Source organism: Eleginops maclovinus, chromosome 13 (assembly GCF_036324505.1).
Source record: "Eleginops maclovinus isolate JMC-PN-2008 ecotype Puerto Natales chromosome 13, JC_Emac_rtc_rv5, whole genome shotgun sequence".
Classification (NCBI taxonomy): domain Eukaryota; kingdom Metazoa; phylum Chordata; class Actinopteri; order Perciformes; family Eleginopidae; genus Eleginops; species Eleginops maclovinus.
The window spans coordinates 18,381,437-18,405,672 of NC_086361.1; the positions used below are offsets into that span (position 1 = coordinate 18,381,437).

At 41.9% G+C, this 24,236-nt stretch overlaps 1 protein-coding gene across 1 annotated transcript in view; it reads left to right on the forward strand.

The window, feature by feature from the left end:
• The window catches only part of adgrb2 (adhesion G protein-coupled receptor B2), a 133,412-nt gene extending 110,397 nt beyond the window's left edge, over positions 1-23,015 (forward strand). The window contains exons 28-35 of the mRNA XM_063899841.1: positions 814-853; positions 1,258-1,272; positions 3,167-3,330; positions 3,419-4,138; positions 6,453-6,488; positions 8,608-8,721; positions 18,067-18,120; positions 19,858-23,015. Coding sequence (XP_063755911.1) covers positions 814-853; positions 1,258-1,272; positions 3,167-3,330; positions 3,419-4,138; positions 6,453-6,488; positions 8,608-8,721; positions 18,067-18,120; positions 19,858-20,034 — 1,320 coding nt within the window. The 3' untranslated portion in view covers positions 20,035-23,015. The remainder of the gene's footprint in view (positions 1-813; positions 854-1,257; positions 1,273-3,166; positions 3,331-3,418; positions 4,139-6,452; positions 6,489-8,607; positions 8,722-18,066; positions 18,121-19,857) is intronic.
• The last annotated feature ends 1,221 nt before the right edge of the window (positions 23,016-24,236 follow it).

Sequence of the window (24,236 nt, forward strand, 5' to 3'; positions counted from 1 at the left end):
TGATAGCCATTCTGGAAACAATGCTTTTTAATTCAACCCACCGCCCTCACTGTTTGGGAGTTTTACTTTACCCCAAAGAGAAGTGCCACCCTGCTTTCCTCAAATGAATTCGACATCAAAGCAAATAAACATCAATTTTGTATCTAATCTACATAAAAAGAGTATACGGAGTGCAGGTTAAACTCAGTGTTGTGTGGAGTTTTGTGTTATGGTCCCTGGTGTGAGAGAATTGTAAAAGCACAAAATATATTTTTCCAGTCAAGCAAATGCTCGACTCGAAGGCGGCAAAGTTTTGCTTCAACTGGCCCAGCAGATAATAGTTTCGCGGCGGTGTAAATTACTCTCCCTGTTTGCATTCAGAAGATAGCAAGGTAACTGTTGAGTCGTTTAGTAGCATTACATACCTGGAAAAACAGTAACAGGGTTTGGCTCGTCTCATTCCAAGACTGTGTTTAGATCTGCTGCTGTGCACTGATACGCATAAGGAACAAAGTAGCAGTGGTTGCAGTATTGTCTGCTCTTTTTTTTATTTGAAAAGGCCTTGAAAAAATCCCCTCTGAAGAGATGAAAACTGAACATGTATGACTTAGGGCACCGTTTCATTCACAGGGGGCTACAATAATTGACTTCGTTGTGAAGTGTCACCATGGCAACAAATCCAATCCTTTTTTTTTGTGTCAGATTAAAACATCATTAGATACAGCATAACCATTCGAAATCCAATCACTCATCAGGCCGATGCCTCTATTAATATGTTGAATGTAATGACACTCATTGTATTTCCTCTTTCTTCCCACCCTGCCTCCCTCTCAGACGGATTTTGAGAAGGATGTGGACTTGGCATGTCAAACAGGTAAGCTCTCCCTTCCACATGAGTTCGTTTTCCATTTCTCCCTTTGTCTCCTCCTTTGTCCAACACAGGATTAGCATTGCAGAGAGGCAATGGAGAGCTGCAACGTAGCTTGCTGCTTTGCATGTTGATAGAAAGACAGAAGATGATGTGCTGCAGTACATGTCCACACAGCTGCTCACCAATTATTATTCCTTATCAATCACACTGATTCTACCCAATGTGTGTTCAGCGAGCATATGTTTGAATGAGACTGTGTTTAATTGTGCATGATAATAACACTCCTCAGTGTGTTCAGACCTGTTTCACTCGCTGCTGGTCTTGTGTTTGGATATGTTACAAATGTATCCCGATGTTTTGTGTTTGTGAAATTTTAACACAGTCACTTTCCCCCTCCATCCTTGCAGAGAGAGGACACCCATGTAAGTTTTGCACATGATTGACCTTATTAACACTGCCTGGTTTGTCCCTAAACCTAAATATAATCTATAGACAAATCTTGGTTGTAGGTGAATGTAGAGAATCCACCATTACTGCGTTGGTACCTCACTTGTAAACAGACTTTTTGATGAAGAATTGTTGCACTTTTGCCGAGAAAAACAATCCAGAAGATACACGAAAACCTTTTCTACAAACACTTTAATGTCGAGTTTTAACAAATGGCTATTCATCTTTTATTTGCTTTGCTGTTATCAGCTGCAACGACAATGGAAGCATCCACAAGCATCTGCTCAATGACATTTGTATAAATGTAACATAAATCTTTTTGTCAGTCACAGAAGACCGATCAGCTACCACGAAAAACGGAGCCCACGCAAACATTTCTCGCTACTCACTTTTTGGCCAAAATACCAATGTTACAACATAATATTTCCTCCAAGTTTTAATGCTCATTTGAACCTGATTAATAGACATTAATTAACTGTTAAACTCTTCAGTTGAACCATGCCACCGCAGTAATGGCGTAAAACTAACGCCGGATTCGTCTATAGTCCATTCTGTGGGTCTCCGCTGTTGGATGCAGATGTGAAGGGCTCAAAACCTTGTCGAGTCCTTTCACATCACTTTGCACCAACAGGACGGTAAAACACATAAAATGTGAGGTTTTGTACTCAGCAAGTGTCCTTGCTGGTATATTCAGACTCAGCAGGAGCCCGCTTCAATTTTTGATGAAACGTGCTGCTTTTGGACATTTTGTCACATCAATGCTGGTTACATGAAAATGGTCTGTGCTACATGCTTTTGTTAAGAATTGGATTTTGGGGCCACCAAAGTCCATTTTCTTTCCTCTGATGGTGACAGAATGAGCATGATATCTGGCATGAACTTGAAACGGTTTGAGTTGTGTTTGATTGTGATGATAGATTGATGTCAGACGTGATTAAACATTGTCTCTGATCAGCATGTCATAGTTAATTTTGGAGTAGCTATTCTAGAACTACATAGTATTCTGTCATTTCCTCAACAACATGCATGAAAGCTAACCCAAATCTGCTGTAAGTAGTTTTATGTTCTGTTTGTATTCATGGTTTTATGAAATGAAAACAGGCCCTGGGCTAATACAGAAATACACGGTGATGCACATGCATTAAAGAACATAGGTATACTGACTGACACACACAGGGAATAATAAACTTGGGAGCAAGATAGCAGGACTCTGCATCGAAGGGATTTGGCTCCATTGCATTGGAGGCACACAGCATTTTGCACTCAGGCGCTTTCTCCAAGCTAATAAAAATCTTGGCACACCGACCCACTTTTAGTTGGAGCAACACTTTAAGGTCACAGTTTCAGAAACAAAACTCATCTTAGTAACTTCGAACCGCATAAGACCAAAAAGTGAAATGAACTTCTCTGCAATATGCAATATATCTCAGTCACATCAAAGGTTCAATTACACTTAACTATCGAAACCCTAATGAATGTTTCTGTTTTGCCTATCTGTCATCTGTTTAACCTTTATCAATTTATTTCCATTCAATTTCATTCCTCTTTATCCTTCTCAATGTTCCTCTTCCTCAACATTTGCCTCTTCCTTTACCTCACTCATTAACACTTCACTTCTTCTTCTTCTTCTTCTTCTTCTTCCTCTTCTTCTTCCTCTTCTTCTTCTTCTTCTTCTTCTTCTTCTTCTTCTTATTCTTATTCTTATTCTTATTCTTATTCTTATTCTTATTCTTATTCTTATTCTTATTCTTATTCTTATTCTTCCTCTTCCTCTTCTTCTTCTTCTTCTTCTTCTCTTGCTTTTACCAACTCCCCTTTCCCCCACTCTATTGCTATTACCATGGTTTCCCTTGTCTCCTCCCACATCAGTCATATTCAAGGAGGTCAACACGTGTAACCCGGCCACCATCACTGGCAATCTTTCCCGCATCTCCCTGGATGATGACGAGGATCCAAAGCTAGCAGCCCATCAGGAAGGGGTCAACTTCAGCTCCCTCCCCGGGAACATCCCCCCTCCCAACCTGATCGTACAGGTAGAAGATTAAAGTTTACATTGACTGATGACTTGGATGATATTTTCACAGTCCTAATACTAATTAATAAATAAATGTGTTCCACAAGGTTCCAACCATGGGCGGCCTGAATGAGCTGAGTGAGACGGCCCTAAAGAAGGACGTGAACCTCGATCAGCAGAGACAGCATGGGCAGCAACGTAGCGGCGCTCCAATCTACCTTTGCACCGAGAGTGGCCTAGGGTGGGCTCGACCGCCCCCCTCCTCCAACACCTCCCAGGATGGAAGCGCCTGTAGCGGAGGCAGTGGAGGAGGAGGGAGCGGAATAAATGGAGGAAGCGGGGAGGGAGACTACATGGTCTTACCTCGCAGGACGGTTAGTCTCAAACCTCCAGGTTCCTGCTCCCAAGGAGGAGGCCTGGGTCTGGGGGGCGAGGACAAGCCACTCAACATCGCAGTGGAGGATCCTCCCTTCCCCCCGCCTCCCTCACCCCTGACCCTCCACCCAGCTGAGAGCGAGGCGTACCCAGCGGATTTTGTGCCGTCAAGCGTAGGTGACATGAACATCGCCATGAACCTCAACCGCTCTTATGGGACGATCAAAACCATGCCCCACGGGCACGCCCACATGATGGCTCCGGGTGGCCTTGTACACTCCCACGGAGGACACATGCACTCCCATGGACATTCGCTCCAGCTGAAGCAGGGCCAGAGGCCGTCGGTCAGACAGATTCTGACAGGGGGATCCACGGTGGAGAGAACCAGGACCCTGCCACGCAACTTGGGTAGCACCAATGCCAACAGCAGCCACTCAGCAGGATCCTTGGAGGTGGGTGAGAGGTTGAGGGGTGATGGAGGAGAGGTTCCAAGTTGGTGCAGCTTCTACACTACGTTCACCTTTCACTTAAGCACACACTTGATGTCCACGGTTATGGATGCAGTGGTGGTTTGGCTATATATGTGAAGTTGCGTTGGTGGAACGACAGGGGAGCAAAGATTTCTGTAGAACTCCTTGGTTGGACCTGCAATCCTGTAAATGCAAGGATTTAAACACTTGTTTGAAACATTTTAACAATCAATCCAAATTAAACCATTTGCATCAAATGCAAAGTCATTTAGTTAAAGGAAGATGTTAGTGCTAGGACATCTGCTTCTTTCAGCTGAGTAGTATTCATTGCTGCCCACTGAGACAATCAGCGTTGAAATGAGTTATTCTCTCAATGAAAGACAGCTCTGTCTTAGGTGTGTGTGTGTGTGTGTGTGTGTGTGTGTGTGTGTGTGTGTGTGTGTGTGTGTGTGTGTGTGTGTGTGTGTGTGTGTGTGTGTGTGTGTGTGTGTGTGTGTGTGTGTGTGTGTGTGTGTGTGTGTGTGTGTGTGTGTGTGTGTGTGTGTGTGTGTGTGATACCCCCTCCTAACTGTACAAGGTGGTACAGCAGATGGACTGAGACAGGCAAGATCAGAGGAAATACCCCTGGTGAATGTTTCAGCCCACCTTAATTTCACACACACTGACGTACACACAAAAACAAGCACACATAGGCACACACACACACACACACACTTTGGATCTTTCCCCAAATGGCATCTTGCTGACTCACAATGTTGATTAAAGAGATGGAAGCGACACTTTCACCGAAAAAGTGCAGATGCTTCACTTAGGGCTGAGGACGTTAAGGATGTGTCATTAAAACTCGTAAAAAATCTGAAGAGCTACGAGCACACTCATGAATACCAAGACATTTAAAAAAAAAAAAGAATCTGCAGAGAAACCTGCGGGACGTAATTTACTGCTATAATTTCACCCTGTTTGAATATGCTTGATTTGGAGATGGATATCAGAGCGTGCCTCTCAACATTAAATCACAGCAGCGTTTTACTCCCCAACTCAAACACGGTGATACCTAATGGAGGGATCACGCAAATGCACTCTGTGTTGATTTCACTGTTGATTTTCAGTTAGAGGATTGTACATTTAAACTCTAAATGATCTAGTCAATGCTTAGGGGATGTTCACAGGGCATATTAGTTTATTATCGAACTATAAAAACCTGTGGAGGGAGTATTCTAAGATACATGTGTATCTCCTTAAAACTAAATGATAGCTGTAGAGGAAAAGTCATCCTGTGATTCACTGTTTTCATGCAAGTACATGAAAACCAAATGTAAACAAGTAGTGTGTGACTGTTGTTGGCTATAGGACCATCATGTCATTGTATAGTATATCGTCGGGGATTCCTCTTGAATTGTGTATGAGTGAGTTAATGACTGCTTTATGTCTGTGCCCACCAAAACATGCAATATACTGTACAGGTATATGCATGTTGCATGTCTACCATATTACAAAGCAAACTCAATCACGGAATTTCTCTGTTTAAGGTAAGGATTTCTCCTGACAGGACACCAATTCATTGTGTTGTATGAGCAGTAAAGTGAATAGGACATCGCAGAGAAAAACTTAACCTCTCTATCTGTTTGCATGTGTTCACATTCTAAAAACCTGGCTGCCATAGCATTAGATCAGCAATCAGCTTTTTACAAACTGTAGAGAGCAGCTCCTTCCGCTGCCAAATGCAAATTTGGCAGTCGGCGAGAGCCAAATAGGAAGTCAGAGATGGAATGCAATGCAACGTCAGGGCCAGATGAGTTGGAAATGTCTGCAGCTGTTCAATTCACAGCTTGTGTGCCAATTGCTATAGCTGCAGAAGCACTTAAGAGGAGAGTGGTGGGGTCCAAACAAGATTAGAGCAAGAAAACCATTCCTCATATGTTTGTTGCAGCTTGTTTTATCAAAATGTCTAAATAAAAAAAATAGCAGAGGAGGTGATTTATGCTGGGTTTGTAATGATTGTATTTGAGAGTTTGTGAGCCAAGAAATTATTGTTTCATTCTAATTATGGGTTATTCCACTTCACTAATCTCATTACGTTCAAATAGACTGAATAATTTGTATTTTGCCTTGTCATTTGTAAGGGTTTCTCTGTCTTGTTGGCAGCCAATGCATATTAGCTTTGTTCTTGTGACGGAACAATGGCACAGAGATCCACAGATGCATTTAGATAGAGAGGTCTTAAGTTCTCTCGTGGTGGAGGGGTTGGTCATTGATGCTCTCTTCTCTCCCCCTGCCCCCTCCCCTCCTCTTCCAGAGGAAAAGAGTACGGTACTCTGAGCTGGATTTTGAGGTAAGATCACAGACCTCACCCCCTGTCATCAGCCTGTCTGCTTTCTTGTGCTTCTGCCAGGACTTGAGTAACGCATAGAGGAGCAAAAAGCACTGCTAAATCCCTCCCTTCGCACCTGTGTCTCCCTTGCATTTAGAACTATGGGCTGTTTTAGATATAGATTAGATTTAGTATGCTGTTTCTCCAACAATGACCTTCAATTTGTCCCTATTTAGAGGCTGTGAATTTATAAATCAAATAAAAGGGAAAACAATACAATCAAACAATGGTCATGTTGGGGGTCCTGGTTAAAGAAACAGCAAAGTAGAGTGCTTTTTGTGTCTGAATGAATACAAGTGATTCACTTATGGGTCAACACATTTATGGCTGTAGTTGTTTGGCTGGTTTTACGGTTTCTCTTGGAACAACATGGTTTGGCACTGTGTGAGTATGTTTGTGTTAGAAACACCTGGGTGTCCTGTGAATCTCCAGTCTATAGCATATTCCAACAAAATACCTTCATTTTATTGCACTTTTTTTGCGGGAATTCAGTTTCACACAGATTGTTGAAAAGACTGGACATTCACCTTCCACCATGGAGATATATCTGCATATAGGTTAGAGGATATGTGTGGTCACAAGCTACTAACAGTGACTTTGGCTGATTGTTTTACTCATCCAGATAGTGTAATGGAGTCATTTCTGGCCGCTGCATGAATTTAGAAGAAGATTGCCTCTCCTGGAAATCAACTCTATTCTCATCAATTGACTGTTGACTTTGAGAAAGAGGTTGACGTTGAACTACCACTAATATAGCAAAGTGTGAACTTCCATGATTTAATGGAAGGTAATCCCATTTTCATCCATGTTTTTTTTTCCCATGCCTTTAGAACGTCAAACATTTACTTTGTATACATTCTATATAAACTACAATATGTATCATTATGGATAGTTAAAGCTCACCTTTTGGATCCTTTTCGGGTTCTGCGTTTATAAAAGGAAATGACAACAAATTGGGTCCGAAATTGTGTTCACTGTAACACGATCATCAGGATATAATAATTAGTAATTCATTAGTTTAAAAGAGCCACATAAACTCTACCAATAAGTGTAGCTTAACTGTAACTTATTTCAGCTTGGTAATATAATGTCAATCAGCAAACTGGTGAGTTGGCTAACCTTAGATTATGTTAGCTAGTACTGTTACCAAACAAACATTAACTTTAGCCGATGTCAGCATATCTACTGTAGATACCTTGGCCAATTCATAGGGTTATTTGCTGCTTAACATTCGTAAACTCACTTTAAATGTCACAGTTGTCAAACAGGGTTGCAGGTTTTATCGGACATAAATAAAACCTTTGATAATGTGTCTCAGACAAGAAAAAATAAACACATAAAAAAAGCAAGGAACTAGTAGCACCTTCTGAGCTGAGCAAAAATGAGAGCGACCACTCTGGAGTAATTGGAGCCAGTGCTGAGCGCAAGTCCTGGCTAGTAAGTGTGCGGGTGTGAGTGCTGGCATCTTGCCCCTGTGTCACTTTCAACCTCGCAAGCTGCTTTGACGATTAGCTACTGCCGAGCAGCTCCAGCACTGCCCATTAGCACTGAGAGACAACAGCAGTGGCGCTGACAAATGTAGTTTGCTATCAGAGATTTATAGATCTGGATTTAGCTGCCTTCTAGACAGACATATTCAGAACTCAGGGATGGCAGTTTTGTCAAATATCATCTCAATAGGGCGAGAGTTAAATATCAGCCCTTCCTTTAGGCATTTAATGAGATAGACAAAATCCTGATTCAACAGGACTGCCAGCTAGCAGGGCCCAGTCTTGAGCAATGGCAGTTCTGTCAGTCATTTTCTCCAAATTTTCACTTTAAAGACTCCTCTGCAGCACTCCCAGTTGCCAAATTCTTAAAGACTGGGGAAGTGGATGATGCATGAGCCAACAATCGATCGATCTGTCGGCGTTCTTCTAACCCCCTTTTCACGGCTGGCATCACTGCAGTCCTTCAGCCTTTTACCCATTTCCCTTTCCTTGCCTGCCGCTATGGCCCCCCCCCCCCCCTCTTCGTTTTGCTTTTTTTCGTTCCTGATTTTTGGTTCATTTTTGCTGTCCCTTCCTCTCTTCCCTTCCAGAAAGTGATGCACACTCGCAAAAGACATTCTGAGCTGTACCATGAGCTCAACCACTCGTCCAAGTTCCACACCATAGACAGGTATAGCAGGGACCCAGCCATGTCCACATTCAAGGTAAGATCATTCCCCAAACGCGGGATGGAACCTACTGTATCCATGCACCTCCACCCCTTACGCACTTTTTCACAACCCCTAAAACCCAACCCCTTTAACACTAAAGAATTGAAACAAATTCCATCAAATGCTGACTTCCGCTGAGATTTAAATTGCCGTAGCATCACAGAAAGAAGAAGTCATATCCAACATGAAGTACTTATGAAGGTGGCTGTATTCATTGTTCTTTTCCAGCTAAGCTGCTGCCTTAGACAACATTTAATGTGCATAGTGTTTATAGTATATTTTCATCGCCATTTCATTAATTCACTGCTGTACTTATTATCACATCCGTGGAGAATCGAGCAATAACTACCTCATCAATAAAACTGTAGAGGCACATTTTATTCCAGCTTACTTACTGTAAATATCTTTTTATACCTGCAGTAATTGGCCTGAACCTAATTTATTCTCACTTGTGGTTGGTGCCTTATTAAATACCTGTCAAAACAGTTGATCACTTAATCTGTTAGCTGAGGGATAATCAATCAAAGCTGTTTAATGAAAGTGTAGCAATTTAATACCTGTGAAACAATTTCTCACTCTTACCAAATCATCTCACAAAATTGCATTGCTGATAAACACGGTTGTGCCTTCACACACAAGTTATTTGTCTATGCCTGTGTCACAACAACAACTCTGTTTGTTTTTAGGATTCATTGTCTGTTTACTCCACGTAGCATTGTTTTTTTTGTTATGTGTCTGTGTGGGGTGTGTGAGGTGGATGCGCGTCAGTTGGGTGCTTCGGTATGCGAGTGTGTGCATAAGACACAGAAGTATCCTTGAATCATTAATAAACCATTAGCAGCAGACGAAAGAATCCCTGCTTACTCGGCACTGACCTTCAGAAGGCCAGTTGCATTACGATTAAAACACACACGCATTTGCTTCCACTTCCATCATCTGTGGAGCTTCAGTGAGTAGAGCCGTGTGAGTTGGCCAACCTTGTTAGGTGTACTTTCCCCTGGCATCGGGCACCATGTTGGCACTTCTAATTTACACCGCCAGTAGAGCAACAGAGGCCAGCCTTAAATCGCTCACATTCCCCACACCATGTAGCTACACACATACTGTACACATACACACACATGTGCAAAGACGCTGCCATTCCCCAATGCCAGACCCCCAGCCTTTTCCTTCACTCCTCATTTGCTCAACATCTTGATCAAGACTTTCAGAAGTGTTGCCCGTCTCCCCATTCATTAATTCCAAGCAAACACTTAGTGGAAGAGAAGAAAAATGGCAGGCATCAGACGTATATTAGAGTGTGGTTCTTACCTGTTGTGCTGCAGAATGCTCATGTGCCTCAGAGGGTGTGCAGGTGTGCTTTTTGATTACACCCTATCGTAAAAGAAATGAAAGCACAACCAAAAATAATAGATAAGCTCTATTTGAGGTAATTAAGACAAGTTGAACACACATTTCCTCGGGGTTTGTGACGTCACATACTGTAAATTGTGAAATGAAAGGACAGCATAGATATGGCTTGCTCATCCAAATCCGTTATGTTAAAAGTAAGTAGGCAGTTCACCTAACTGTGAATAATTACATGGATAATGCTATCAGTGTCAGGCCTTTGACAGGATCAAGCTTGAGTTCAGCTCCGCTCTTGTCAACATCTCACTTTGAGAGTCACCCCCGGACACGGAAATGCTGACTATACAGTAATTATGGAGATGAGAAGGGAGTGTGTGTGGGTGTGCGTGTCCGTACACTTGCATATCAGGGTGCCTACTGTACGAGTGTGGCTGCTTGCCTGTGTGCGTGGTTGTAGGCTGGAGTTTGTGTGCGTGCCTGAATCTTTTTCTCTTTTTGTATGTTCATCTGTTTTATGTCTGAGACCAGTTTGTTGCACTGCCTGTGTTTGAAGCACATTAACCATGTTTAAGAGCGCATGAGTAATGATATAATTGTTTCATAATACCCTTAATAACCGCCTTTCTATCCCATATAGCAGACACCGACAGTGATTTTAACATTTACTAGACGAGTGCTGTGATTTAATTGCAAACATAATTGCATTTCACTATGTTATCTTCTCACGGATGGACTCCCACAGTACTTTAGAATTTTATATTCACCCTTAAATTTGTATGGCCAATTTACTTAGTCACTTAAGGGCCAGCACTATTGAGCTTTTCACCTGTAGTGACGTGGGAGGATAGCCAGTTCAAGTCAAAACTAGAAGAAGGGAGAACTTCCTCCCCCTTACTTGTCTAACCATGAGCAAACTACCTCAGGCAACGACGCCTCGAAAACTCATTAACCCCCTTGACTTTTGCAGGCCTTTCTCTTCTTCAAAGTGCCTAAACATTATTTTAACCTGAACATGAACAACTTTAACCCCTTCTAACCACCCCGGACGGTTCGTCCAACACAGGTCCCCCCTCCCCCACCACCAAGGCACAACACAGAGCCATCGCTCGTACGAAGAGCCTCCCTCATTTACAAAGAAAGTCAACGTAAGACATAATAAACCATACATAAACCTTGTGCAGTAGAGCCCACTTAACTCACTCTAAACCGGATGCACTACATGTGACTATATGTATCATAGTTTGCCACTGTTTGTACTGTATATGTGTTGGGGCTGCCAAAATGTACATTTTATATGAAACTGACTGTTCACTAAACGGCTCTAAATTGGAAATGTTCCAGTCATAGCTTAGCCACTGTTAATGAGCAGGGCTGTGAGTTTGGATCTTCCCACATGTAAGGTCCTCAGCATTTAAAAAATTGGTATCTATATTTCAAGCCTTTTTAGGAAAGTAAGGAATGGATTTAAAAAATGTGTTCATCTGCTCCAAGCTGTTTCCGTAAGCCTGTCCCCCTTACTTGCTTACCACATTCAGTAACTGAACATTACTTGAGGCTAAGGAGCACATCTTTAGTTTGTGTGTTTACAATTAGCAATAACAGAGTTTAGGCTTACATTAGCAGTTCTGTTCAGTGCCCTTTTTAGGTTTCCCGATAGTTTACCTTAAAGTAGCTTCAGCCAACATTATCTGGTATACTAATAAGTTTGACAAACACAGTGGTAAGTCCTCATCCTAAAAGCCTTAAATCCTGTAACGTCTGAAGTGAAAACGTATTGTACAATACATATATGCAAGTTAAGCAGTTGCAATTAAATAATCATTCCAACATTTCTTGTCGGGGACTTCCAGATTAAGCTAGCTACTCAAGCTACCCAACTAGCGTGGGGGCGGGAGTTAAGTGAACAGTCAATTTAGAGTGAGGTTCTTCATTTCTAGTAAAGTAATACCTGCTTCAAAACATGTTTGGTGAAAAGCCTTTTCTTGAGTATTTGTATTTAAACAGTCACAAAGACAGTGTCAAACTATAATCCGAGTCCATGTAGCTGCTCATCTACTACCCGTCAGCGCTGTCTCATGGTGGAGTGACTGTGTTTGATGAGCCTAAATATTAGATTTTCCCCTAGTGGTGTGGTGGTGTATCAGTTCAGTGCATCAAAGCTTTTACCTCCTTTGCTTCTGCATTCACGTTATGAATGCACCCCTACCTGCATCAAGTGCTGTACAAATTCATTTTTAAATATACAATCTGGAATCACTAACCAGAGATGGATTTGTAAGGTTGTTTGATGCAGGACTGGATTTATCTACCATGATAAAACAAAAACATAACAAATATTTTTGGGGGGATATTCTGGTCGCTGTTTGGGGTTGTTTGTCCATTCCTGTAGCGCCAATGTGTGTGGTGAGACAATCCATTCAGTCACAGTTCCCATTTTGGTGCCAGAATTAAACCTTATGACCCAAACACTATAACCAAGTGATAAATGAGTTCATAAAAACAATGACCCATCCAAACCGATTTATAATCACCTCATAAACCATGATACTCCATAAACTAGCTCCTTGGCACTAAAAGGGGACAAACATGATGCACTTTGTGTGGGTGCCTACAGTATGAGAGAATTATCACAAAGACTTATGGGGTCAGAAGGAACCTGATTCATTTTGCTTCTCTGGAAAGGTAGGATCTCTGTTGAGTGGATATCAGAAAATGTCTCCCAAACACACTTATTTTTCTACTTGCACCTCTTATCCAATTTCTGTTCAAGTGCAGTGGGCTTAAAGTGGTCTTGGGCCTTACGTGTGCCAATCCACACACTTCAATCTCTTGAGTTCTTGTCTTTCCTTGTCCATCCATACTCCTCCTACTGATAACTGTATATTACCCAGTAACTGGTAATGGCCTGATAGCTAGAGGCTTTTGGGTGAAACATGTTATCTGCTGTATAGATGTAAACGAGAGAGAGCTTTCTGTCCAAGAAGGAGAAGGCATTAGCCATTAATGTCAATGTTGGAAATCAACTTGTCTTTTCTATTAGGCACCTCTTGAAGCTATTCCTTTACTCCGATATGATATAAATGCCCTCTGTTGCATATTCTGTTTTCGAAAAATAATATGCGTGACCTTTAAAATCTACTCTGCAAAATGTGTAACTGATAAACAATCGCTAACAAAGGTCAGTTGCAGGCTGTTACACAAACATATATTTCTCCAGCCAGTTTCAGACATCTGTGTGCATTTTTAATGCAGCATGATACATAGCAACTGTTATACATTCTGAAATGTTGCTACCAAGTTAGAGGTCACTTCAAGCTAATGTTGATTGATTGTAGATTGTTTGCTATGTTATTCATTTGTTGACATCAGAACAAAAGCTACTGACCTTGAATCAATTGTCTTGGTATGGATACACAAGTGTCTGCACTCATAAGAAAACCATATTGCAGAGTAACACTTGTATTATAGCCAGATTGAAGTGGGCTTCACATTAATGCAAATGATGAAAAAAATCTAAATCCTTTGTTTAAAGTGCAGTGGATGCTCAGGCAGGGGCCATATGGCTAGCAGGGTGATGGAGTCCATTTGCGTTGTGTGTCTCATAATGGAGAGAGTAGACAAATGGAGTCAGTGGGGTTACCGAGAGACAGAGTGAATGCAGTGTTTTTGTAACTCGGTATGTAACAGCGATCCTGTGTGCGCTAATGTTTGTATCCAGAACTGCTTCTTGGCCTCCTTCACTGTTGAGTTAGCCTGTCATTTTCTATCCTCTCCACAGGGTTCAGCAGGTCATAACGCAAATTTGCATGCAGTGCCCAGTGATGCAGTTTTGTGCCTCTCTGTGTGTGGGGTGGACGATGTGTGCGAGGGAGAAATAGATAGTTTGCTCTGCGTAATGGCCTAGCTGATGCATTTTTTAGCTCTCAAATGGGATGTATTTCCATCCCGTCGTCTGCTGTGTTCTTGATTTAATGAAGCGTGCTTGGCTTCGCTCTCCAGATAGACAGTGAGAAGTTGTGCGGAACGCAGTGGGATGGAGAAAAAGACAAAAGAAACAAGTACTCTACTTTGTTATGAATTCACTCATGCTAGATCAGAGCGAGGACAGCGCGGAAATTTTCGATTATGAAAGATGTATTTGCAATTCAAAGGAAATGGCTCTAGGCGTGTGTTTGAATTCTATGGTGAAATGTAAGTGTATATGGCTACATATGGAAATATATTGTTGGTCTAAGAGGTTTCTCCTGTTATCCGTTCCCATAAAAGAGAGCTGAGACATAAGGTGCTCTCTTTATGCTTCCTCAGTTAACATTAGTGGCTGTTATTGATATTCTAGCATGTTTTTAGGCAACTTAAGGGGATTGTAGCTAAGGTAATGTGCACGCTTGGAGAATGTGTCATGTCAAATGATGATGTATAATTTTGAATGACAAAGCCTCCATTTTTGTTGATTCAGTAAGGGCAATTTGCCTGCACTTGGAAACCCTGAAGGTCTCGATAGTCAATTTTCTAGCATTAAGCTAGAGGGCTTCAGTTTCACATCCCAGCAATAAACCAAGGCATCCCCTCTTCTCCTTCTCCCTCTCCATATCTCATTCCCCCCTCTATTCATCCTCACGGCTTGACATTTTCTCTCTTGCTGTCTCTGTCATTTTCCCATTCCTGCCTCTAAACTCAGCCCTCGGTGGCACGTTTGAGGCATTAATTGAATAATTAATTCCTCTCATTAGCTTGTTTTTAATTATTTCCATGCCCCCTTCTCCGTGCCAAGCATAAACTCATCAACTGTTTTCATCCTTCCACACAAATTGCCCATGAAAACTGAGGGTTGGCGGAGTGTAACTTTAGCACACTGGCTCTATCAGTGGCGCCTAATGAGGGGACTGTTAGCCCAGGCGGAACAAGCCTAACACTGGCTTCGTGCACCAAGAGGCACAATACTAATTTAGCTCATTTAGTGTCCTTGGGCCAATTAAAGGGAGGTGAAAAGGGCCAAATAGCTAGCTGGAAATGTTTGTACTATAGGCACTGGCCTTGGATTACATCGCACCGATCCAGACAGCAGAAACCAAGCCTGTGTGTCTGATTGCTCATTTGTTCGCAATGTGTTGCACTAATGGAATTTATTTGCTGTACATTCTCCAGATTTGGTCTCTTTTGAAGGGCCTTATTATTTGTGACACAGATTTCTTCCCAGCTAAGGGGTAAATGTTCCTAAAGACCGCTATGCCCAGCTAGGCTATTTAGTGCCCTCTAATAAATTATGCTGGTACTGAATAGGCAATTTGGATAATTTTCTCAATAATATAATGTAATGAACACACATTAACACCTTGAAAAAGCCCAGTTCTGGTTCAATGACCCGAAGCCCACTGACAATTGCAGCACTACAGTCATGTTCTGGTATCCACTCATTCTGCTCTCATATTGTTTGATGTTGCTTTCATTTTCTTTGTGTATAATTGTGATTTAAGTTTGTGTTATGTGACACTCAGTGTATGTCCTTTCTTTACTTTACTGCCACATTTTATTCATTTCAGATTTTTTTGTTTTGTTTCCCGTTGTGTGTGCTTTGTTGGCGGACTGGGCCTTGTGTTGCATGCTTGTTCTCATGTCCCAGTATGAATGTAGCCAGACAGTCAGCAGAGCCATGGGCATCCAAGTCAACAAAGGTAAAGTTAACCCACTTACCCACAACCACCTGTCCTCCCCCATCATCTCCCAAAGACAGCCTGACACAATGCTCACCCACATCTAGACACAATTTCCATTCCATGGTCCAAATGAGGGGGACTCTGAGTGGCAGAGAGTGGGCCTCATCCACCAACACTGTAGCAGAGGCTTCTTGAGATGGCTTTAGATGTTTGTGCAGAAGCATCTTTTTCTAACAAGTTATATCCCTAAACAAACTCGCCTTCATGTAGCTGTGCCATGCTTGTAGCTTATTGCTTTTTCTCTCTTGTCGCTTGCCTGTAACCTCAAGGGTTGGGGGATTAGGCAGACATTTCAAATTTGTAACTGTTACGCCTAATGGATGGATATTTTACTTGTGTTAATTCAACATACACGTAATCCCCCCCCCCCCTGTTGTTAAGGTACAGTATTGGTGAATGAAACCCTGTATTGCCAGTTCCATTACAAGCACCAATGGAGCACAAAAAGCAATTTTTACAGGTTAAATATTTGAATCACGTTTGTTTGAATGCTGACGAGGCAGAAGTATAAAGACACTCATTACGGTGATTGAAAATGTCAAGACATTAAATTAGCCTATAACTAATGGCACACAATGTTCAATAAGCTGCCGAGGCCTGACATCTTTGAATGTTTTAGAGGTGGTATGACATTTACAAACGCTGCTTCTGTTGAGTCATTAAAGTGACAAATAAAAGCAGAGATATAGTCGATACGTTCATTTCAAGATCTCTTGTTATCCGTTTAATCTTTACCAATATAATATTACGTTAGGGTTACCAAAGAAGCAGATAAATGTAGTGGAGCTAAATGTACTCCATCCTCATGTTCATTTGTTATATAGTACTTACATCCACTGATGCCACTGAGAAATATAATCTTATAGAATTCAGCTGTTGTATAATAATAATGCAAATTCAAATGTTCTATAAATCCTCTCATGTAGGCAGAGCTAATGAACACACCACATATGGAGTTAAATCCATCCAAAGGCAATGTGCTGCAGCCTACAAATGTTTTTAATCTCAGCAGGGGTTCTTTTTTTTTTTTAAATCACACACACCAACACAAAAAAGCGTGTGTTTGTGTCTCTCACCACCCAAACACAAACACCCATTTAAACACGTTCACAAACAGCTCAATTCTGTCGGCTGCTTTTTACATTTAAGAAATAAACGTACATTTGTGCACTGCAGAAGCTTTTTCTTACAAATTGCAAAACAAGCTCTAGTCAATGAAGCCATTATTAACCAGGTCATTGGAGCTTCTCAAGGGAATCAATTTGATCCCAGACTAGTATATAGAAAGTACCAATAACATGTCAATACAGACCTTTCCTTTTCTTTTTTTTTGCACAAGTGTTGCTGGACTCATCATAAACTCACACCTCGACCAGCCAACAAGGAAAACCTGTTACCTCACCTGCACATGTTGAACAAAAAAACAACAGACCTCCCAAACAAAAGCATAGCACATAAAGCAGCAATTTTCAGGCAGGAACATAAATAAAAAAACGATAGATAGGTCTGGAGAGCTACAGCAGGGGACGCAAGGTTTATGTGTTCAAGCCTTAGGCGGAACCTACAGAGTCAGCAATGTCCACTTTATAGCCTAGCTTTAACTATTTTATGTGTTGTGTTAACACATACAGTATCAAATCAATAATGCAGATAGTGTAGATAGCATTTCCTTGCACTAATAACCACATTCGTTATCTTCTTTCAACATTATTTAGAAAACATGAGCTACGATGCCTCTAGCACTGCACAGCAGATTCACTGTTACGTTTTTAGAATCAGATCACTCCACACCCACATACCGTCTTCTCTTTCATCCCTTTTTCTAGTATTTGTAGACGCTATTAGTGGTGCATAGCATGTAGAATCCTTCCTGCAGTCACTCTGCCCTTGCTCTGTCAGGTTTTCCTCTAATCTCTGACAGGTTAGGAGGATAAAAGTATCGCCTGTTCCAACACAGTTTGAAAATGTGCGAAAAAAACGTCCACACGTTGAGTGTTTGATCACTGGTTTCTGTCCATGCGTGCATATTGTGTGTGTTATATGTTGTCGTGAGAGAGCTGGAGAGGGGGATTGAGAGATGGAGAGAAAGAAGGGGCAAGGTGTAAGCACAAAGCAACAACTGCCTGTTCACCTGCAGAAGGTGTGGGAACAATGCTTTTGTTTCAGGGCAGAGTTGTCAGTGACTGTGATTCCCCCCTCCCTTCTTTCTCTTTCTTTTTCTACCTCTTTCTCGTCACCCCCTCCTTGTCTTCTCCCTCCCATTTCATCACCACAGAGGGAAAAGCGATGGAGCATTTCGTCTGCCGGAGGTGAAAAGAACTCGTCGAGTGTAAGTAGAGGGGTTTCTGGCTGAGAGAGAGAGGGATGAGATTGGTCTTTGGGGCAAGGATGGAATGGAGCAAGGCAGAGATGGCGAAAGGGAATGGATAGACACGCAGTAGCAGCACAATCGCGTTAGCCTGGTCTCCCAGGGATAAAGTTGGGCTTAACTGCAGCATTACCCACACTCCTGCATTACAAAATGTTCCTTCGCCAGCATTTAGCATGCAAATTGGCTCCCAGATTATGCCTTTTGTATTCATTTTACCAACTGTCAGGCTGTGACGCATGGAGAATGATAATCAGGCAGATATTGCCCTCTAGCGCACCAGCGACGATCATCACACTGCAAGGGGCGGGGGGCAAGGGAGTGCTGTGTTACTGCAGATCAATGACTGGTTTGTTTGTCTGTCTCTGTTGAAGAGCTAGACAGGGATTGAGAGTTGGAATAGCTCAAAGAGAATAACGTGAGTATCTTATAATGGTTGCGGCAAAAAGCAGGTGGGATTATGGAATAAGAGATGAAAGAAGTAGATAGCATTCCTAAGATGTAGTTGAGGAGCATATACAGTAGTGCTCTCTAGAATGGATAACGTAAGTACAAATGCACAAAGAGCACACATTTCCGGATATGCTCTGTGAATATTCCTCCTGCAAATGTGAATATTCAAATTCATGTACTCCAAAAGCCCTGCAGCATCTGGGTCCATCCTGTCCCACATGTAGTCTGTCTTGTTTTTCCTGTCTTGTGTATGTTTTTCGCGCCACCAAGAGTCATGTGGGCCAGCGATCCCTCATGTCTTTCCCCGCTCGTATCTGCAAAATCATTATCTCTGCAAGATAACGAGTCTGATTTGAATAATGGCCCTTATCTGATGCTTAATGCTACCTCCAATTACCATTTTTAATTAATCCCCGAACATGTATTTTACATGCATGGTGGGCCCTTCTGCGGAACACATGCGGAGATCACAGACCCCAGGCCAGAAGGTCTCATACTATTAGTAGTCTGAAAGTCACTGATTGGGAGAGGTGGGAGATAAAGAAGGACAGGTATCGTAGTGGTAGTTTGATGATAAAAAGGCACAGTAGAAAGGAGCCTAGGATTACAGGTATGTATGGCAATGCTTTTTAGTGTTCTTCCAAGAAATGGCACTGATTGGTTGGCCTCTGAGTGTATGTATATGTGTGTGTGCTGGTACTTGCAAAGGTTAGGGATCACATATAGCTTCTGTAAGTGCATATTTATGGATCCATCTCCAAATCTGCATAATGGCCATGAAAGGCTAAGGCAACGGTTTCTATAGGAACTTCATTTTATTACAACTTTTCTTTTGTAGTGTTGGCAATAATTTCTACCGGTTTGGGAATTTTGGGAAATGTAGGCAACAGTTATGCACCAAGAAAAAAGTGTGTAGAGTCTAACAAAAGATGCCCTCTTTGGAGGTTTTTAATCTGGCCTTGCATGAAGATGTTTTGTACATGGATGAATGTTGAAAACGGACAACACACATTTATTTATTTAGTCATTTAATTTTCTCTTCGAAATATGTTTCACTAACCTAACTTCTGGTGGTTCTTGCACAAAAACGATGTAAACACTGTTATTAAAACGGACGAAATGGAGTCCAAACCATCAAAATAAGACCCAGGTTGTTTGAATAAGAACTCTTTTTTAATAATGTGCCAGAATAAGGAGCTTAATTTTCCTTACATGGCCCTTTTCGTTGTCCTTCTTCTCTATCAGGACAAGTCAACCCCAGAGGAGCAGAGCTCGTGGGACAGCTTCAAGACCATGACCCCTGAGCTGTCCATCGTGCCTGGGGAGCAGAAGGACCGGATGGAACTGCACAATAAGAACTGGGACTCCTCCTCCGCAAACACGCCTGACTCATCTGAGGGAGACTTCCAGACTGAAGTGTGAACACACATGCATACGTAAACACACTCACTTGAAATACGCACTCTCGAACTTCTGAAAAGCTATACATAACTACATGATTTCTTGCAAAGATCTCACACACACTGCTCCCCGTCTCCTGCAATGTGCTCTGTTCGGATGCGTTACTGTATTTGTTTACTGCTGCAGTGGACAGACATGGAAAGAAGACTGTTCTACCCTATATTTTCGCAAAGACTATTGAAGAAAGAGAACAGGGGCTCGACATGTCTGGGACTGAGACAGATTTTTAAATGAACTTGAAAACAAAAACTATGAAAAACTTATTTCTGAGAAAAATGTCTTGATTTTATTCTGGAGAAAAAAGAAAATCTCTTTCAATTGTTTGAGGATTAGGGGGGAAAAAAGAATATTTCTGCACCGTTAAGTTCTTTTTATAGCAAGGGAAAACAATCTCAATGAGGTTTCTCACGCTGGTAGCCCCCCTAGGCACCCTACTTTCATTTATTTCCATTTCCCCTTCTAATGAATGACAGAAGCATTTTATCTCTCAGTCTTTCCTTTTTTATTTAAATTTTTTACTTTTCATCATTTTGGATGGATATGGGATATGTTACAGGAGAAAAGGGGTGCTCATTGATATGTGCTATCCTCTCTGCTTTTTTTCAGGCTCCAGTTCAATAATCCCATCCATCCATTCTTCTCACATTCTGTGTCAACATTGTATTTCCCCTTTTTTCTGTATTTTCTATGGTTTAGTTAAAAAAAAATGTCCTCTATGGTTTGAAACTTTTAAATGAAAAAATAATATGATTGAAACAACTGTTCAAGAAGAATTGATTTATTTTCAGACTGGTTTCATTTCTGCTGCCTTTTTTCTTTCTTTCATTTCCTGTCAGAATTAACCCATGTGAAACTTTCAAAAATGTAGAACACACAGCACATAATGAACATGTGAGCTTACTTTCTGAGGGTGACATGTGCCGCATGTTAGCCAACCTTGAGGGAAAAGGACGGTGATCGTCATGCAGATTCTCGCATCTCCTTCTTTTCCCCTAGTGCTTGGAGATAAAAGCCTTTAAAGATTGCAGCACCTGAATCCATTTCAGCCATCACCAATCACAGTGAAATATATCAGTCACTTTCAGCCCAAATGGAATCCGTAAAGGCTCTGTTTAGCATCTTTCATACCGCAAAAATGTACGATTATGCCGCTGAGTGAACCACCAATCCGTTTAACTGTTAACTCGCCCTCCCCTGTTGCTGAGGGTAGATTTTTAGCTTCACGTAACCTTAGTAGGTGTTTCTACTTACTCTAGAAACCTTCCATTTATTTAAAGATGAACATATCTTTTTTTTTGCTTTCGTCTACCACTTTTTACTGTTCTCCGGCTGCCAGCCCACCATCGTGCTACCAGGAGGCATGAAATCTTAATGTTAGCTGTGAAGCAAGATGTATAATTCCTCATCCACATGGATACCTCTCCCTGTCATTTAATCCTGCTCTTGTGAGCACAGCAGCTGCAGAAAGAGAGAGGGTAATAGAAAGAAGGAGTCACAGAGGTTATGAGGCTACAGGGTGGCAGACTGGAGAGGAAACAGCCACCCAAAAAAAAAAAAGCCAGTGGTGATGCTTCCTGCTTGATATTCCACATCCGTACTTCGGTCGCTGCAAGAGGACAACCAGTTTCCTGCTGTTGCTACATTAGCACATCGTCCCCCCACACATAGAGAAAGTGTCAGGGTGCAGGATGCATTCAATAGATGGTTCGATAACTTTTTCTGTCTATGCTCAATGCTGCTCCCAATAGTCTGTGGAAAGAGACGAGGGACAATTTAAGGAGAAAGTAGCGCAAGAGACAATGGTAGCCAAGGATAAAAAAAGATCCGAACATATATAATGAGGAAGCTTGAGGCAGGAAGAGATGCAGATTAAGGAGGGGAGCGCTCAAAACAGTAATTATCCGGGGATGGCGATTTGTCCTGACATTTTCCGATGCAGCCCTCAAACCATCTGTTTAAAGATCCCTAATGTGGGAGTACTGCGGCATGGCGCAGATGGTGAGACAAGAGTGCGGCCATCCTAACCTTTCAAGTTAATCAGCTGATAGACAAACATAACGCTCCCCTCCCTCTCAGAGGAGCGAGATAGGTTCGGCCCCCAGGTTGCACTGCAATAAGGTCACATTCACCTGACCTTCACTGAGGCTCGGGATCCAGATCTACTGTAGAGTGTGTCCAAAAAAGAAAAAGCAGCGGTCTCACATGGTCTCATTCAACGGGCGTTAATCTATGGCAGCGGAAACATCAGTCTCAGGGGAAACGGAGTTGACCTTAACATAGATAAAACATTGTGTATACATACAACTGTTTAAGGGCGAATGTTATAGAGGAATTCTCTACAAAGCCTTGTTCCCATGGTTACTTAAAAATGGGATTTGAAGAAAGAAAGAAATGTGAATGTGTGATTGCAGCGCACTATGAGATTTTGTTAATTACCTTTTTTCCGTTTGTGAGCTTTTTTCCTATCTTGAATAATGTGACAGGTTTCACCTGGAGTTTGCTGGTTTTCATCTTCAGGAACGGTAAGTTAGATTGCTGCTTCATTTTTTCAGAATGAGATGTTTGATCATGACTAAGGAATCCACACACAATTGTACAGCTGTCTTGTCTTTGATGATTCACTCTGGCATAATGCGAATGCTAACACATGACGTTGACGGTTTGAGTATGTCATCTTTTTCCTTTGTGTGCTTGAATCTTGCCAAACTTAAAATATGAAACACAGCCAATTTTCAGCTTAAGGCGGAGGCCAGCTCATAAACGTACTTTACTCACCTCACCTCCACTCTTCGGCCTTTTGATGATTAGGTGTTCATCGCCTGCTTCAACCATCCAACAATCCAGCTGATTTATAACTGAAAACCCCTCCCTTCCCCTTTTCTCTCTCATTTTTGTTCTTTTTATACATAAGATTGTACAAAGTAGTCCTCTAATGTTTTCATAGTGTCTTTTTATATGAAAATAAATTTTCAAATTGATCTCAGTGTCTCATATGTGCATGAACACGCTGCTTCAAGGGCATCTAGATGAGAACAACTAGGCTCTGCTGTGATTCGCAGTGTACTCGCAATCCCAGATTTTCACATTGGGTGTTGGGCATGACAAACTCTGTTACCCAGAAGCATTGAAGCTTAACTGTGACCAATCAGAGCCCCCGCTGGTCCGTCTGAAAATGTAAGAGGAGCAGTTCTGTGGGTTTTGAAGTCGTGTTGCACTGGGATAGCCAAGGGAGGGAAATGTCAACTTAAAGTGATTATTTAATTAAAATTGTATCAACTTTGAAGAATATTTATGCTAATAACAGTTTCTAAATGCGATTTCCACGAAAATGGTTTTGATATCTAACATGGTGAAAACTGTCGCGGCAGATGGGCCTTGACACTCAAGTCAGTGGTGATGAAATGAAGATACAAGAGACAGGAAATGACAACAGTCACATGCCTCAGTCATTCCACATTTGCCCTCCGAGAGGCTTGTGGGTAATTAAATGTGGTTGACTCTGCCCGTGGAGCTGCCATCACTCACCCTAGAGAAAGGCCACCAACTGGAACTTTCTCAAGGAAGTCAGAGGAGGAAGAAAATAAAGAAGGTGACCCCAAGGACAGGATGCATGGTGACGGATAAAGGCAAGGATAAGCTTTTCACATTACCCCTGGCAGGAGAGTCACAGTGATTAGAGGGCCTCCCTTCTGGTTATATTTTTTTCCTCAGGTCTGTGGGTAATTAAGTTGTGGTACTGGCATGTCACCAGTGACCTGAGGACAGATCTGGTTTAAAAATAAGAGTGGTGACAAAGTGAGAGTGGTCAGACATGAGTTGGAGGACGAGTGAACACATTTTAACTTGACTGGCTGAGGCAGGGTCCATAAGAAATATCTTGTCTTGGCTTTTTTGCTCTATATCTGCAATAAAGACTGGACAGGCTACTGTGTCCCTGACAGCACTGGGACAAAAGTGTGTTGAATTGCTCTGAAGAGAGGGGGCTGAATTTGTAATATTGCTGAATCGAACACGAGCAATGCAGAGTGCTCAAATGTGGCTTTTCAATAGTGACGCAACAGGAAGAGTTACACTTTTCATGCATGGTCCAGCTGATAGGATTATTATTTTCTGTGGGTTTTTGATACACCCAGCAAACAAAGCGTTCATTGTTGTGGTGTATT